This window comes from Asterias rubens, chromosome 1 (genome assembly GCF_902459465.1).
Source record: "Asterias rubens chromosome 1, eAstRub1.3, whole genome shotgun sequence".
NCBI classification, from domain to species: Eukaryota; Metazoa; Echinodermata; class Asteroidea; order Forcipulatida; family Asteriidae; genus Asterias; species Asterias rubens.
The window spans coordinates 7,091,979-7,109,685 of NC_047062.1; the positions used below are offsets into that span (position 1 = coordinate 7,091,979).

The 17,707-nt window shown below is 39.7% G+C and overlaps 2 protein-coding genes across 2 annotated transcripts in view; one reads left to right on the forward strand and one right to left on the reverse strand.

Moving 5' to 3' along the window:
• LOC117295453 (sushi, von Willebrand factor type A, EGF and pentraxin domain-containing protein 1-like) overlaps window positions 1–17,381 on the forward strand; it is a 31,418-nt gene extending 14,037 nt beyond the window's left edge. The window contains exons 19-39 of the mRNA XM_033778123.1: window positions 110–352; window positions 723–920; window positions 1,459–1,674; window positions 2,035–2,286; window positions 2,757–2,842; window positions 3,260–3,416; window positions 4,080–4,265; window positions 5,284–6,030; window positions 6,689–6,850; window positions 7,538–7,699; window positions 7,840–8,001; window positions 8,636–8,845; window positions 9,484–10,176; window positions 10,545–10,775; window positions 11,147–12,015; window positions 12,531–12,678; window positions 13,596–13,716; window positions 14,400–14,533; window positions 15,389–15,629; window positions 16,100–16,290; window positions 17,185–17,381. Of these exons, the coding sequence (XP_033634014.1) occupies window positions 110–352; window positions 723–920; window positions 1,459–1,674; window positions 2,035–2,286; window positions 2,757–2,842; window positions 3,260–3,416; window positions 4,080–4,265; window positions 5,284–6,030; window positions 6,689–6,850; window positions 7,538–7,699; window positions 7,840–8,001; window positions 8,636–8,845; window positions 9,484–10,176; window positions 10,545–10,775; window positions 11,147–12,015; window positions 12,531–12,678; window positions 13,596–13,716; window positions 14,400–14,533; window positions 15,389–15,629; window positions 16,100–16,290; window positions 17,185–17,381 (5,606 nt within the window). The remainder of the gene's footprint in view (window positions 1–109; window positions 353–722; window positions 921–1,458; window positions 1,675–2,034; window positions 2,287–2,756; window positions 2,843–3,259; window positions 3,417–4,079; window positions 4,266–5,283; window positions 6,031–6,688; window positions 6,851–7,537; window positions 7,700–7,839; window positions 8,002–8,635; window positions 8,846–9,483; window positions 10,177–10,544; window positions 10,776–11,146; window positions 12,016–12,530; window positions 12,679–13,595; window positions 13,717–14,399; window positions 14,534–15,388; window positions 15,630–16,099; window positions 16,291–17,184) is intronic.
• Window positions 17,382–17,589: 208 nt separating this feature from the next.
• LOC117295485 (fibropellin-1-like) overlaps window positions 17,590–17,707 on the reverse strand; it is a 4,573-nt gene continuing 4,455 nt past the window's right edge. Inside the window, exon 7 of the mRNA XM_033778168.1 lies at window positions 17,590–17,609. Coding sequence (XP_033634059.1) covers window positions 17,590–17,609 — 20 coding nt within the window. The remainder of the gene's footprint in view (window positions 17,610–17,707) is intronic.

The following is a 17,707-nucleotide window of genomic DNA, read 5'->3' on the forward strand; positions in this document are numbered from 1 at the left end:
AGTGCTGTGTGTGATAGATGTTCTGATTGAAAATATGATAACGAAGCTGCCATTGTTTGGTGATTAGCTGATTTCAATTTGACCAACTATATGTTTTTTTAATGTGTAGACTATGAAAGCCCACATTTCACAACTTGTCCACTTGACTTTGTGGCATACCCAACGGACACCTCACTACAAGTAAATGTTACATGGACAGTAGCAGCCAGAGATAATTCTGGTGAGTCGCCAACTATAACCTGCAATCCAGCTCAACCAGCACTGCTACCTGTTGGGGATAATATTGTCAACTGTATTGCTACAGATACAGCAGGGAATCAAGCGTCATGTAGTTTTGAAGTCAGTGTCAGAGGTATGTACATTGTACCATAATATCCAAACTTCATGGTGCTGGTTACCGCAATAGTGCTTTTCAGTCAACGATTCCTAGCTAATTATAGTGAGACAAAGATGTTAGTGTATACGAACTCTATTTGCAATGAGACTGGATTGAATTATTCACTAGACACATTTCTGAATCTTACACAAACACACCACTAAACAGTATAGAGTGACTAATCGTATGACTGAAAATCTTGTAAAAAAATTATGGCTACTAAAGTTTTTTTTTTTTTAAACCTTTGCTTACCAAACAAACCTCTGCTAGCAATTGCATCAAAGAATCGTCTGACAAAACGACCTTTATTTGTTACTCTTTGTTTTAATATTTTTTTTTAAATTAGTTGCCAGATGTAGACCACTAAACCCACCATTCTTCGGTCATTTTATTGGAACATGTGAGGATCAACTTGGAACTACCTGCCAGGTGGGCTGTCTAAATGGCTACACCCTGCGGGGCTCGGAAACAGCAAAATGCTCCAGGAATGCTACCACTAGTCTTTTGTCTTGGACCAGGGACGGTCAGAGCCCATCATGTCAACGTAAGTTTTTAGCCACTCTGTAGGAGTATAGTGTTACTGTTGACTCAAATATATTTTTCATACTGTTAATCGTTATTTTTTGCTGTGTGTTCTTCTTCTGCTGACATACACTGTGAAACTTGAAAACATTGGGGCTCAAAGTTGCATGATATGTTCTCCTTGCCTTTTGGCCATCTTGACCAATAGTGGAAAAAGATGGAGGCAAATAACTTATGAGAATGTTTTCAATATACACATACTACTGCCCAGACACTGTCGCGTAAATAGCCACTGCAAGGAGGCGAAAGAGTGGTGCCAATGCGTATCTCATTCTTGGATAACATTGTAGAAACCTTGTAGCCTAAACTAGGCTGGGCATGTCAGCACGTGTGCATCGGATTGCATGGATTTTGGAAAGAAAACATTGTGGGGGCTAAGCAGAGTTTTCCTCCCACGTCTAAAACCAATTATTTCGTTATCAACTCCTACTCATTCTGTTATTGGGGCTTTCACAGTTGGAAGTGTAGTGAAATAACAATTGTTTACATTTTATTTGCAGTGGCTAGATGTGCCCCCTTACCAGCAAATCTCATCCCAAGCAATGGAGGTGTTTATCCTTCAATTTGCCGAGGTCCAGGACAACCTGATTATGGTACTACCTGCAGTTTCTTCTGTCGTAATGGATTTGAGCTGACAGCCTCACATGGAAAGGTGACGTGCCTCGCTGATGGTACATGGGATCAGAATCTGGACATGCTCTCTGTGACATGCCAAGGTCAGTTAAATAAATTAACAAGTTCTCTCAAAGGGGGGCATGTGAGAATATTTCTTATTAATTTACTTTTCAACTGCTTTGAATGTTGACTGTTTCAATTACGGTTGTATTTTTATTTGTACAATTTTTGTACAATTTTTTTTTATTGTCTGTATTTTTGTGGCTTGTAATGAGTGTTTTTTTTATGGGAAAACACTTTTCATGTTTACATGATGAATTAATAAATCAATCTACTTTAATTTAATCTAATCTAATCTAATCTAATCTAGTCTCTTACTTGTTTAACCTCAGAGGCAAAAATGTCATCCTAAATTTATACAAAATGTTTTTTTTTTATTTTGTATTTATTTAATATTTTAGATATTGTGCCACCGGTACTCAAAGTATGCCCTGAGTCATTAGCAGGATCAATGTCTGGACAGACCCTTGGGGTTTTCCTCTCCTTTGATGTTCCCATGGCAACTGACAACTCTGGTGATGAACCCACAGTTGTCAAGACACCCAATGACATCGACTCACCGTACAATTTCACCCGGGACACAGTGGTGTCATACAATTTCAGCGATGGCGCCGGGAACAGCATTGTGTGTTCTTTCAATATTAATATCGAGGGTATGTTTTCAAAAATAATTCAACCAGGGCGATTTGGTATGGCGGGCCATATCAAAATTTTGCCATGGACAAATTATTGCTCAAACAAAGTTTTCTTTCGAAGAAAGTAAATGAATTAGGGGTTGAACAAATAAAAAATTAACCAGAGTGAGATCTGAACCAATGATCTCCAGATTTATTTGCTATTGCTACACCAACATCCAGCCCTATGTTGGCTGTCTCCCTATTTTGTTTATACCTTTGTTTGGGGGTAAAATAAGTATATAAATGAGTAACAATCCCTATCCTGGCCTGGCTCACTAACGAACATGTGCTGAGTTGATAAGAGATCAAGAGATGTTTACAAAGTCTTTGATGTAGTCAATGCTGATGTTAACATTTTCACCAAGTTTCGGGATCTAAAACATAATAGTTTAGTAATATAATACTAAAAAGCACAAATGATGAATCTTAAACTTCTCTCCATTCAGACAACCTGTCGCCATTCATCGTATCATGTCCGGATGATCAAAACATCACCACTAAAACAAGAGAAACTATTGTCTACTGGCCAGAGGTAAAGATTTTATACGAGTCTTAAAATACTTTGATAGTGTTAGAGTTTATTCCACCATTAAAGGGAAAGTATATAGTTGATTTTGTGAACCCTTTAAATGATTTAATCCTGTATATACATAACTATTATACAATAAAATCCACAGAGATTATTATGTCCACGCAAGAAGAAAACAAAATCTGAGAAGCGTTACTGCAGTAATGCTACTTTCTAATGTTTATTTTTTTTCCTAATTATTGATGTATACTCTTGTATGGATTATTTAATTCTAATCACGTTGCAGCAAAATACCATTAAGCAAATACCATTCAGCGCTGAAAAATTAATTCAAGAGTGCGAGAGTGAAAACGGATTTTATTTAACAGTAGAATGTGCTTTTAATTGAATGATTTTGGGGTTTTCTTTTGTTCTTTGCAGCCGAAATTTAAAGAGCTGACTGGGGATGAATTGGATATATTCTGCACTCACACAAGTGGAGATCCATTGCCATGGGGTAGTACTAACATTCAATGCATTGCAACCAATCTGGATAGTGGAAAGACCAGCGTATGCCAGTTTACAGTGACAATCACACGTAAGAATGGTTGTTTTTGTTACTGTACAGTTTGAACTTTTATAGTACCTCAGTGATTTCCCCCCTTTTGGTCTTAACCCATTGCTTGTTTATTTCTTTTTGTTTTCTTGCTGTTTTGTATACCTTTCCTTTGTTATAATATCTGCTTCTGTTATGTTTTTGTAATTTGTATTTTTTTGTTTTTTGCTGTTGCCCTGGTTTTCCTTCATAGTCTGCAAGGACAACAGCGCCAGAAGCGTAACACTAAGTGTGATAAACATGTATATTGTTATTACTTGGAGTAACTTTTCTTTGTTGGCAACTAGCATCGATCCTGCTGACCCGACTCATCATATTTTTGAGCATAAAGCCTGGCATAAAATATCACTAGAATCAATGAGTCAAACAGTTTCTGTTGGATCAGTTGGTAAGTATTTCTACACACCAAGGACCTCGGTGTGGATCTCTGTCGTTCGACAAAGTCAAGATGCCCTCAGTTTAAGATTTGTGTACAAATGGAGGCTTTGTTTGAACAGAAAAAGTTTAAGAAGAGAGCAAAGAGAGGTCAACAGCTTACGCAGCCAACATATTTGTGTGTTTTGGGCTAGAGAGCTTAGCATAAAAATGAAGTAAATGGAGTAAAATTTAATCACATTATTCTTTTTCTCAATCCTTATAATTTAGCCCATCCATGCCCAGAGCTTAATGCACCAACCAACGGAGCTGCAGTTTGTGATGAGTGGGCGTATGGCCGCTACTGTTCAATGTTGTGTTACACGTTGTACGATGTAAGCAGGGATTTTGGGACAACTTTCTTTGTCTGTGGCACAAATGGGTGGGCACCTCAGCAGACATTTCCTGATTGCACCAGTGAGTATTATCAAAGAGTGCCAGTCAAATGTTAGTGTTTCCAACGGCAGTGTTCTTCAGAAAATGATTTGACGAACCATTTCAAAGTTGCTGTGTAGATTAAGAGGCTTGGCAGGACTTTGTACTACTTTTTTTCTTTTTTTTCTTTTTTCTTCTTAGTATGAACATATTTATTCTTTTCTTCATATTTTTTATTTTCCAAAGTTTATCTTTATTGTTTCATAAATGTTTGTTAAAGATCCTATTCTCATTTTAAGATTGGATTGATAAGCTTTCGAGTCATAGTGGTTAGGTTCACTTTTATTAATCCTTGCCATCTTAGAATGGGCTTGTCCTTTCTGATATTATAAATTGTCTTGCTTGATTTGCCAGTGTTCTTTTTTAATGCCATCACTGGTTTACAATTGTTCTAGGTGTCACATGTTTTTTTCAGTTTACATTCGTTGTTTCTTATACTGTTATATTTTTTCCCGTAATATTGTATCTTGTACTGGGTCTGTCGTTTAGCTCCCCTGGGTCGACCCCGGTGTGTGGCGTTTTTTTTTTCCAGGGCGAACATGGGTAATTATCTGCACACGTTCATTCTGGAAAAAAAAACCGCCACACACTGGGGTCGACCCAGGGAAGCTAAACGAACGCACACATTGTTTGTTGAAATCTTGGCTGAATAAATAATAATAACAATTATAACCCTGACCAACACTTATGTTTGCGTATGCGCACTGATTAATACCAACACTGCTAACAGGAAACACTGAAGACTTTGATTGAATGGCACATTTTTTTTTTTTTTTCAGTTTGCTTTTTTTTTAATATTATTATTTCAACGATTCATGACAGTACAAAAATACTTCCATATGGCCTAGGAGAAACAAAAGCAAAGTGATTACTGTGGTCCATAGACCTGCCTCCCCACATCTGGTTGTAAAACAAGTAATAAAATTCATATATAAAAATTTATGTGTGTTTATAAGATTCGTTTTTTGACAGGCCTTCCTTTCTCAAATGCATTAAACAGGAAAAAAACGATCAGACAAAATAATGCTTCCATCTGAGCTACACTACTTCAGTGGAGACTGCTCTGATCCAGCAACACAAGAACAGATCAAAGAACAATTCATCCATCTTCTTAACCAGTCCGCATTCAGCCCCATATGCGCAGACAATGCTGAGGAATGCAATGTGGACAATGTCCAGGTGACCTGTGGACCAAGTTCAAGAAAACGTCGTGATGTCAGTAGGTTGGGTGGTTTGACCAACCGTTTCCAAAACGATGACCATGAGATGTTTCAACCTAAGAATGACAGCGATCTCGGGATTGACTCCGACGTGGAGCTTCATGAACACGCACAGAAGTGGCTCGGTGAAATGAAAAAAGCGGGTAGACTTCCATCAGATCCAAGAGATAATCCCAAGAGGTATCGTCGTAGACATCCAACTATACTCCAGAATCGCAAAAGAAGTCAAACTCGCCATCAAAGGGATGTCTCATCAATGGGCTTTGAGCTGACGATATCATTTGATATGATATATCTCTTACCCACTGATCCAATAGTGGAAAGTGATGTGTTTGAGGATGAGAAATGGAATGGGTACGATACTCTCTTCATGCTATCAGACAACGTAGTGGATGAAAGTGATAAAGGGAATCTTGTTCCGAATGTTCAAGGCCTGAATGTTAATCCCCATCCTGATTTTTATGTTGATGTTGAACCCAGCCCATCCTGCCCCTTAGGATTTGTGTCAACATTTGGTTTGGATTGTGGTGAGTCCATGTATTTATTCCTTTGTTTAATACAATTTGTCCCTTACTTCTGCAATGTCAATGTTAAGCTTTTTTGATGCTGTAAGATGTAAAACTCAATCTTAAAATACTAAAAAATACTACAGAAATGTACAACGATTTTCAAAATTCTGGTTATTTGCTATTGTCGGAGGGAAATGAATGAAGGTGTATTACAGGTGGAAAAAACTTTGTTTTTGTTTCTGAGATAATTGTGTTGTTTTTATTAAAGGCACGGGAGTCGACACAATTGGTAATTACTTAAAATAATTGTTAGCATAAAAACTTACTCGGTAACGAGCAGTGGAGAGCTGTTGGTGGTATAAAACACAGTCAAGTGACGTAGTTTTTGAGAAAGAAGTAATTTCTCAATAAAATATTTGAATTGATTTCGATACCTCAGCTGAGGTCTCAAAATTAAGCATCTGAAACCACAAAACTTGTGTGAGCAAGGGTGTTTTTTCTTCCATGTTTCTCTCGCAACTTCAACAACCAATTAGAGCTAAAATTTACACAGGTTGGTTATTTTATGCATATGTTTAGATACACCAAGTTAGAATACTGGTTCTTGGCAATTACCAAACAGGTCATGTGCCTTTAAAGACTTAAAATTGAAACTTTTTTTCCCTCTGTACTGTAGTGGAATGTGGGTTGGGATTGTACTTCGACAATACAAGCATTACATGTAGGAGTTGCCCAGTAGGATCCTACCAGGATGAAGAGGCACAGTTAACCTGCAAGACGTGTCCCCCAGGAACATCAACACTCGTGAATACAACCAAGAGCGCTGACGAATGTCTAGGTGGGTGTTCTTGAGCTTGTTGTGTCATGTGGGGGAAGGAAATAGTCAGGGTCCCGCTGGTTTATGTGTGAAGTATGATCAAACCTTTAGCGGAAATAATCAAAGCCTGAGAGAAATGACCAGTCAACCACCACTTGACAGATCCATAAAGCTCCGAGTCTTGTAGTCAGCTGGCAGATTTACAAGCCCTGGGGCCAATTTCACAAAGAGCTAAGACTGGTCTTAACTGTGTATCAACCTTAATTGCTGAGCAATGTGTGATGTCATGATCCAAATGACTTTAGAAATGTTGACAGCTCATCTTAAGATGAATCTTATCAGTGAAATCGAGCACTGGATCTTTCCGATGAAGGCTTTGCCACCTCTGCCTGTTTTGTACAGTTAACTGTTTCATGTTGAGACCAGTCTCATCCTGTAGGCCATCTTTCTAGCTCACCTCTCTCTGTCTCCATTGTTTTGTTGCTCCCTCTGAACTCCCTTGAATGAGGTCTATTTTTGTATACAGTTGTCTCCTTCCCCTCTACCAAAGTGTTTGGCTGTGACCAAACCAAGCAACTCCAGCTTAGTTAGCCGCTGCTAAGGCTGTCAATTTGCAGTATTTTTGACCGTATGAGGGAGTGAATTGTACGAACCAAATTATACTTTTCATTACTGCTTTGGGTTTTTTGCTCCTGTAATAAACTTCAGGTATTTGCCCAAGTGGTCACTTCTCGAGCACTGGACTTCAGCCGTGCTTGAAATGTGAGAAAGGATCGTACCAGGGCGTGGTAGGGTCTAATTACTGTCAGCAATGTCCTGTCGGTCAGTCTACAGCCAGAATGGGTTCTTCTACTGTTGATAATTGTACAGGTATGAATTAATCCTTGACTTGCATTTTTACAACTAAATTAACTTAACTGAGACTAAAACATTTCCTGAAACAAACTGGCTAAATGAATTGGCACAACTCATGGCACAACTCTTATTTAATGGCGCAACTCTTATTTCAGATGTGTGCGGTTTAGGAACGTTTTCCTCTACAGGGGTGCAGCCATGTACCTATTGTCCTCTTCATAGCTACCAGTCAGAGGAAGGTCAGAGTTCATGTGACTCATGCCCTGAATGGGAAATAACCCAAAGCACTGGTGCAACAACATCGGCCATGTGTCAAAGTAAGTAAACATTTAAATTTATTATTAGTCTTTATTCCATGTTTTCTTGATGATTGCTTTCTCCATGTTTGGTCGAACAAGCACATAACTTTTGCAATAAGAGTTTGGTCTTATACTGTTTTTTTTCCTTCAACAATTTGAAGGCCAGCAACACTACTAGTTTGATGTGTGATAAACACTATTAATCAGTGATGACAAATTCAAAACTGTTATCTGAACTCAGACTTTTTATGTCAGCCTGGTGAGGAAATCAGCCGCAGTTTCCCCCACATTTTTAATAAATTCTGTTCTTTACTCTACTTCTCTAGTTGTTAGGATACTGTTCCTAAAAACTCATTGAAATCTACAACTCAAGGTAATCGGTGGCAATGTCATGATTTAATAAACCTCCTAAAATTTGGATTCTGGTTTCAGAATTTTTTGTCAGCAATGACTCTCACCTTTGATATATACCCCAGGCTTTCTAGTAGAATAATAAGAATTCCTTAGGTATCTTGAACATAAATGTAGTAATAGTCACTGTATTTTTAAAGCGCCAAATTGCCACAGTTACAAGGCAGTGAAGAGAAAAGGAAAACAAGACAGTACAAAGACAACAGTACGAATGACAAAACTTGAAATTTCATTTCCACAGTGCAAACTTTCTGCTTGGCCAATTCCTGTCTGAATGGTGGAACTTGTGTAGAGCAGATAGGGACGTACCGTTGTGAGTGCCCAGTGGGCTTAACAGGCCAGCACTGTCAGACCAACGTGGATGATTGCCAACAAGATTCCTGTCTCAATGGTGGGACCTGTCTAGATGAACTTGATGCTTTCAGTTGCTTATGTCCGACAGGATTTGAAGGTAACCAGACTTTTTTCTTACGTCGTTATTCAAATTGTTGTAACCAAACTGAGGCAAGGACAAATACTCTGACCCCTTTTTGAAACAATATAAATTGGTATTTGTTTATTGCAATTGGAATCTGGAACTTTGCATCAATGCCGGATCCCTGATAACGCCTGTTGTATGCTGGACTTTTGCATCAAGCCAGCCATGAGTTGGGTAAAGCATCTTACTCTTAGTTAGTCATATCAATTGTTTTAGCCTTCGAAAAAGACTCTGCTAGGTTTGAAATGTCAGGCCATTAACTATTTTTTGTGTGATTGTTTTATCGGTACAAAAATGAAACAGTAAATATTCAAATGAAAGAAAACAATATTAAAGATTCAAATCATACTAATATCTCACTATTGAAATTAGTTGGTTTGAAGTTTTGCCAAAGCCAGTCACATTTGAGATGGACTTTTTGCTATTAAATGCAACCAGTCTTTCAGTTTCCCCTTTTGTTTTTCTAGATGAGCATTTCTGTAGGGGCAGGGAGGGTGACATTCAAGCTTGCTAGGTGGGGTTGATTTTTTTGTTGTGAGTGACTTTGCTAGTTAAAAAGATGACCAGCGTTTTGATTGTTTTCCTGATGAATTTTATTTTAATACATACAGGTGTTGATTGCTCTATTGACATAGACTATTGCACTGATGCACCTTGTGAGAACAGTGGAACCTGCAATGACCAGACCAATGGGTTCACATGTACATGTGATTTGGGTTTTACTGGTGCCACCTGTGCAATAAACATCAATGAATGCCTAAGCCAACCCTGTCTGAACGGTGGTTCATGCACTGACGGTGAGGGAGAGTACCTATGCTGTTGTGCTGCTGGCTTCACTGGTGATAATTGTGAGACTTCCATCAACGAGTGTGTATCTAACCCATGCCAGCATAGTGGCACCTGCATTGAAGGAAACGCCTCCTATCTCTGCTCCTGCATTACAGGCTATGAGGGAGACAACTGTGAGATAGATATGGACCTATGTGCTGTCAACCCCTGTGCAAACGGGGCTACGTGTCAAGATTTAGATGACCACTATCAGTGTGCCTGCCCTCGTGGTCATGGAGGGGTTCACTGCGATTTGGATCTAAATCTATGCGATCCCAATCCCTGTAACAATGATGGTGTGTGCTCTGAGGTAGCCACTAAAAGTGCCAACTACAGTTGTGAGTGCCAGCCTGGGTTCACAGGTCTTCACTGCGAGACAAACCTGAATGAATGTACGAATGAGCCTTGTTCTAATAATGGTACATGCATCGATGGCATCAATAGCTATCAGTGTATCTGTGCGGATGGTTATGAGGGTGAGTGTAAATCTGGCTGTTCATTCCATCTTCAAGCATGACAGATATTTGGCTTTGCATAGTGGAGGATTTTAGTCTTAGGTAATCTCACAATATGTTAGTTTAACTTTGATGATAAGAAGTGACTCATTACAACAGCTTTTGTTGAGAAAAGGTCGAATGATACCTAACAGAGGCAACTTCCTCCACCAACTTCGTTTACCTTGGTACCACTTGAAATGTTCTGTATACATTTCCCTCATATAGATGTTGCAGTTACCCGATAACAACTGTCTTGCCTCTACAAATACAAGGTATAAGGCATGCCCATCTATCAGTGTTACTAGACTTCAAAACTAACCATGTCAAATCAAATTGTTTTTTTTCAGGACCAAATTGTGAGGAAAGGAGTGATCTATGCAGCCCCAATCCTTGCCACCATGATGCACCGTGTGAAGACGAAGGGGATGACTACTTCTGCACATGCCCAGCTGGTCTGTCAGGCCAAGACTGTGAGATTGAATTGGACCTTTGCCTTGTTGGAGTTACCTGTCTGAATGGTGGCTCATGTTCATCGCCCTCTAGTGACGAACTCTGTCTCTGTATGGATGGATTCATTGGTGAGTGGAAATCAGAAGATGCTTCTAATGACAGTCTTTACATATATCAGAGGGAAACAGGAACTTAATTCATCACTGCAATAACCTATCTTTCTGAAAGTTTGTATACACTCAGCGCCTAGAGTACCGTGTTTGGTAGATACGTGCGCTATACAAGACTTCGATATTATTATTATTATTATTAACTTGATGTTTTGATCAGTATGCCCCGATTGTCTTTAGAACACAAGATTGTATTAACACTTTACACAGATTAAACAGTTTAAAACCCTACTTATCATTTACGCCATTCAATTCAATTCAATTCATTTGTTTTTTGTTATTATTTGGAATAAAAACAATTTGTATTGGTTTTTCTTTATCCATTATAGGAGAATATTGTGAAATCAACTTTGACGACTGTGCCAAGAAGCCATGTGCCAATAATGCAATCTGTATTGATGGAGATAATACATTTATCTGTGAATGCCAATATGGCTTCACTGGTACCCTTTGCAATATTCAAATAGATGAATGTGCGTCGTCCCCTTGCCAGAACGGAGGCACCTGTGTGGACAGGATCAATGGTTACTTGTGCGAGTGTGTTTCTGGTTTCAATGGGATCTACTGTGAGAACAACAAGAATGATTGCTTCCCCAGTGCTTGCGATCACAGTGAGTGCATTGACGGAATTGAATCGTACCTTTGTAGATGTGATTCAGGCTACACTGGTCGTGAGTGTAGCATTGACATCAATGAGTGCCAATCCAACCCCTGTGCCAATGGTGGCACATGCTATGACATGGTTGATATGTTCTCCTGTAACTGCGCAGAAGGATGGATCGGTGAACAGTGTGAGATCAACGTAGATGACTGTCTGAGCTCCCCTTGCAAAAACTCTGGGATCTGCATCGATGGCCTGCAATCCTACACCTGTAAATGCTGGCCTGGATTTACTGGCCAGGACTGTCAAGTCAACATCAATGAATGCTTCAGCAATCCCTGTCAAAATCATGGCCTCTGCATTGATGGAATCAACTCCTACACCTGTAGCTGTGTGAATAAGATGAGAGGCGTTCACTGTCAGATCAACCCAGGCTTCTGCCAGCCAAACCCCTGCAGGCATGGTGGCTCCTGTAACGCGACTGGTGCTGGGTTCACTTGCCAATGTGAGACTGGTTTTAAAGGGGATTTTTGTCAGACTAATGTCGATGATTGTGTCGGTCACCAATGCCAAAATGGAGCCAGCTGTATAGATCAGGTAAGAATTCAAGCTCTGATTTCAAAATGTATTAACTTTAATACTATGATAATCATGTCATTAGAAAAGTACATTTGTATTTGATCTTCAGAGCCCCTCTATAAAGCCATTGGACACTTTCGGTAAACAGTGTTTTCCAAGGCCCACACTTTGTGTACCACAGGTTAAATATAAAATAACAAACCTGTGAAAATTTAGGCTCAATCGGTCATCGGAGTCGGGAGAAAATAACGGGAAAACCCACCCTTGTTTCCGCACGTTTCGCCGTGTCATGACATGTGTTTACTATAAATCCGTAATTCTTGATGTCGAGAATTGATAATTGTTTTAATGTTTTCTCAAAAAGTAAAGCATTTCATGGAATAATATTTCAAGAGAAGTCTTTTATCATTACCTTCTGTAAACCCTGTAAGTTATTTGTAAATCTGTGAACTTTTATTTTTTTTTCTGTTCCGAAAGTGTATAAAAAGTTTCTGATGAAAACCTGTTTATTTGTTTGTTTCTGTTGATGCTAGGCCAACCGTTATACATGTCGGTGCAGTGCTGGGTATACTGGAACTCACTGTGAGACATCTTTAGATATCTGTGCTGCTGAGCCATGTCAGAATAATGCTCAATGTGTCCCATCTTCCCTCGGCACTCGACACTGTGTGTGCCCACAAGGTAAATCAAGTTGTTTTACCTCAAACTAACTATTGCTTGATAATAAAGACTTGTTAAGTGCACATATCCACCCTGCTGGGTGTTCAAGGCACAGTAAAACCAAAAACACAACGAAAGAAAACAAACACAACAAAATTAGTCCTTGAAAACCTGTGACATAAGATAAGTTTTGAGAAGAGACTTGAATTTTGTGGTACAACGACAATAACCAAGATTGAGTGGTAGAGAGTTCCAGATGCGTGGCGCAGCTGAAGAAAAAGACCTGTCACACCAGGAGTGTCGAAACTTGGGTTTAATGAGGGAACTGAATCGAAGACTCCTTGACGGAGTGTAAACTTGTGGACAATGAGTATTAGCTTGAAGATGATTTGTTGAGTGATAGGGATCCAGTGAAGTTTTTTTCAGAACGAGGGTGATGATAAAACAGGATTTTCTAGACAGTGTCACAATGCGGGCTGTTGTGTTTTAGAGGCGTTGAAGATGGGAAATCTGGTTGTTAGGAAGTCTGTAGAGAAGAGCATTGCCGTTGTCAAGACGAGAAGTAACAAATGCATGAATGACCTTTTCAGTCTGTTAGTGGCACTTGTCCAAGTACTTGCGTATCACATATTCCTGATGTGAAATGATAATAGACGATTAATGTTGTTGATGTGTGGTTGAAGTGTCATTGATGAATCAAAAATAATCCCTAAGTTTTGCGCTTTAAATGAGGGAGCTACATGTATCCGAGCATCACCGATGGAAATGTATTGCACTGAAACTTTTGGAATGTGTATGTACGGCATGCAATGTGCACACAGGTCCAGAACTACAATCTTTGCAACCACCCACCATTCAAACGCTTTTAGCTATGATGCTAATCATGAGTCAGCCACCTTAATTATTAATCTTGAATACCTGTATCTTTCCGTTTAAAGGTTTCACAGGTGTGAGGTGTGAGGTTGAAATCAACAACTGTAAGCCTGACCCGTGTCTTCATGGAAGTACATGCATCAATGGTTTGAACGCTCACTCCTGCCTTTGTCCACCTGGCTACACGTAAGTCAACACCATCAACAGATGCTGTAGTTTGATAACAAGTTTTTGCTACAGTAACGATTTTTGAACACGACAAACTAGAATTAGAATGTTTTATTGTCCGCATCACAAAGAACATTCACAAAGAACTACCACGCCTTTTGATTTGCCGAAATGTTTCATTGTCTGCAAATGTTTTATTGTCATTTATTGTCCACATCAAACTCAAAAGTGATTGATTTGAAACTCGATCAAAGATTTATTTTGATGTGTGTATGTGTGTACACATCACAATAAATCAAATGACATCTCTGCTATGTAGCATGCAGAGACCTACATTTGCCAGACTTACAAACTCAAAAATACTTTAGCTTAAAGGCACTGGACACTATTGGTAATTACTCATAATAATTGTTAGCATAAAAACTTACTTGGTAACGAGCAAAGGAGAGCTGTTGATAGTACAAAACATTGTGAGAAACCTTCTGAAGTAACACAGTTTTTGAGAAAGGCAGTATATTGGAGATTACATGACAAGACAAAACCGGTGGAAAAGAATGAAAGTACTCATTAAAAAAACAATTCTGCAGTTTTTTAGTCAAAGTTGTAGTCATACATTCTCTGTGGTAACTTTTATACCGCTGCTGAAATAACCCAAATAGTGCCTCCATTCAGCCGCTTCTTTTGCTTTGATTTCACTGCAGTGGGGACCAGTGTGAGGAAGACATTGATGATTGTGTAGGACATCTCTGTCAAAATGGGGCTCAGTGCATTGACGGCTTGAATGAATACCGGTGCAAGTGTCAACGAGGATTCGTCGGCACATACTGCCATGATTGTAAGAGTTTGAGTTTCCTGGCGTTATTTTGTTTACAGTTAAAAGAAACATAATTCTTGGAACTTTTGGAATCAGATATGCAAATTCTAATATAGATTTCAGGGACCTGTATATGCACAACAAAATTAATTCTGTTTGAAAAATGTAGTTGTTGAACTGTTATTAATGGTTTATTTATTCAACAATCTTTAAGAAAGACACTGGCAGTAAAAAAACCCTGAATTGCCTTTCCTCCATGCTTTAACTATGAATGTCCTTTAAAGCCATTGGACACTTCCAGTAAACAGTATTGTCCAAGGCCCACACTTCGTGTATCACAACTTATATATCAAATAACAAACCTGTGAAAATTTAGGCTCAATTGGTCATCGGAGTGGGGAGAAAACAACGGGAAAACCCACCCTTGTTTCCACACGTTTTACCGTGTCATGACATGTGTTTAAAATAAATCCGTAACTCTCGATATCGAGAATTGATATTGTTTTAATGTTTTCTCAAAAAATAAAGCACTTCATTGAATAATATTTCAAGAGAAGTCTTTCACCATTACCTTCTGTAAACCCTGTAAGTTACTTTTAAATCTTTGAGCTTTTAATTTTTGTTCTGTTCCGAAAGTGTCCAATGGCTTTAATGACCATTGCCTTTGTAATCTATTTTTCACATTAGGGGCTTTTGCATTAGGTGCTTTACAAATGTGCTTTACACATGCCTTCATATGGGTTGTGATTTCACCTTGCACCAATGTGTGTGTGGTAAATGCGCCCTAATGTGGTTTTATTTACTTGAATATGAGAGAAGAAAGCAAAGATGTGAACATCGTGATCTACAAGTCTATCACCATTTTTATGTCAACAGCTGCCCCATGTGATTATGATATGGTGTTTCAGAGCAATACATCCAGCCAGTCTGTCACCATAGAGCAAGCCGTGGAGGAGAGCCTGCAAGCTTTCACCCTGTCCCTGTGGATTCGAAGCACCCTCTCGCCGACAACCGATGCAGTAATACTGTCCTACATGGCACCAGGTAGTAGCCCAACACTTCAAGCAGCTGAGTTTGCCATCAGTGATCCTCGGGCTCTGACTATCTTTATCAAGGGGTAAGTGTCAGCTGGTGGTAACCCACCAGAGTTGATCACTCTACGCATCTACACGATCCAACTTTCCTGGTTTGGCCGCATAGTGAGAAAGAAAAACAACAGACTCCCAAAATGCATCCTACATGAAACAGTAACCGGAAAAAAATAGATGGGGTAGGCCCCGGGAGATGGGAAACAGACATCAGCGCTAACAGCACCTTCTACCTGGAACACAAAGAGCGCAAGATAGGCAAGATAGGAAGAGTGAAAATTCAAGGAGCCAATGTCCTGTGATATATGTTGCAAGATTGCTTGATTGATTGAAGGGTAATTTACCTGTTGTTAATGAGGTTTTTTCTGTTTATTGATCAATGGCCTCACAGTGGACTTGAATGAAACATACACTAATGCACATTGTTTTCTCAACACTGTATTTCTTTGTAAGTGTCTCATATAAAAACTATGCCCTTGTATTTATGTTTGTACCCTAGATACCAGTATTCCACGTTGGTCAGTGTAAACGACGATCATTGGCATCATCTTGCCGTCTCTTGGAATGAACACGGAGGGAATCTGATAATCTATACAGATGGTCATGTAGTCCAGAACCAACATCTTATAAGACCTGGTCGCCGTATCGATAGAGGAGGGAAATTCACACTTGGAGAGATACATGGCTCAGGTGAGTTGCAAATTGATTATATATGAGCCCTTTTCACACTACTCTATCCCTGGGGTTAAATAACAACTGGCCCTTTTCACACTATGATCGTTTTATACCCCTGGTCTGACCCTGGTTTACCCCGGCAAATGGGTATACCCCTGGTCTGACCCTGGTTTACCCCGGCAAATGGGTATACCCCAGGGATTAGCCACCCCTGCTCCGGAATAAGGGTAAGCGGTAAAACCCTGTGTATTCTTGAAACCTGCAACCGGACCCAGTGGAATAGGGACACATTGTGAAAAGTGCACAGGGATAACCATGGGGTAAATTAATTTGGGAGGCTAATCCTCCTTACTCGCAGCTAAGAGCTGAATTGCGAAGGTTGGGCTACAACGTGTTCGAGAAGCAGGTATGTAAGGGCGCCTTTGGGCAGCCAGCCACATCAACCCAATATGACCATGGAGCACGGCCAGAGAGATCAAAAGCGTCTGATTTTGCCCGAGGGAGGAAAACCTGGATGGTCTGGAAAACCCTTGTGACACAGCAGAGAACCAACGCACAACTCAACTCACATATGGCCCTGGCCTTGTATCGAACCAGGGTCACCTTGATGCTGAGAGGCAAGCACTTTACGCAAAAGCCAACCATGCCCCCAAACAAGTCCTGAGGCCTCTCCAGGGCTTTATTCAACGGGGATAAGGGATACAGTATGTTAGTGGACTATGATCTTTTTGACTGGTTGTGATGCCGCAAATACAAGCACCTCTTGCAAAAAATTGTAGTCTTTCCTGAACAATATTGGTTCACAGACAAGTTAATACACCACGACATGACCTAATACAGCTGATTGTTTGTAAAGTAAGAGGGGATAGTTATCAAATGTTTGAGCAGTTCTGTATTGTTTTAAAACAGCATCCACTAGTAAGCTACATAGTGCAGTAAGTGGTGTAAACATGTGGGATACAGCATTAGATGGGTCAGTGATTAGCAACCTTGCTAGTGCCTGTGGCTCTGTAAACCCTGGTAATGTCATCACAGCAGCTGACTTCCTCCAGACAGCCTCCCTTGGAAGAGTCCAGATTCAGAACCCCTCACAGTGTGACGGTTAAAGATACTTGGTTTTGTGTTGTTTATTTTATTTATTTATTTATTTTTATTTTAAATCTTCGGACATAATGGGAGACTTTCTGGGACGATAGAGGGCAGCAGACTTACCGGGTAAATCCATTGTTCTCAGAATTATGCGCATGTTCAGAACTACGTAAACAATGGAAATTTACCCGGTATGTCTGCTGCCACCTAGCGTTGGAAAGTCTCCTATTCTTTGTTGGCAGGGGCTGTCCAGGGTGAGGCAAAAGTTAAACAAACTGTCATCAAAGCGATGAGCCCTCCACACTATGTGTTACAACTCTCTAGTGATCTCGGTCTGGTACCA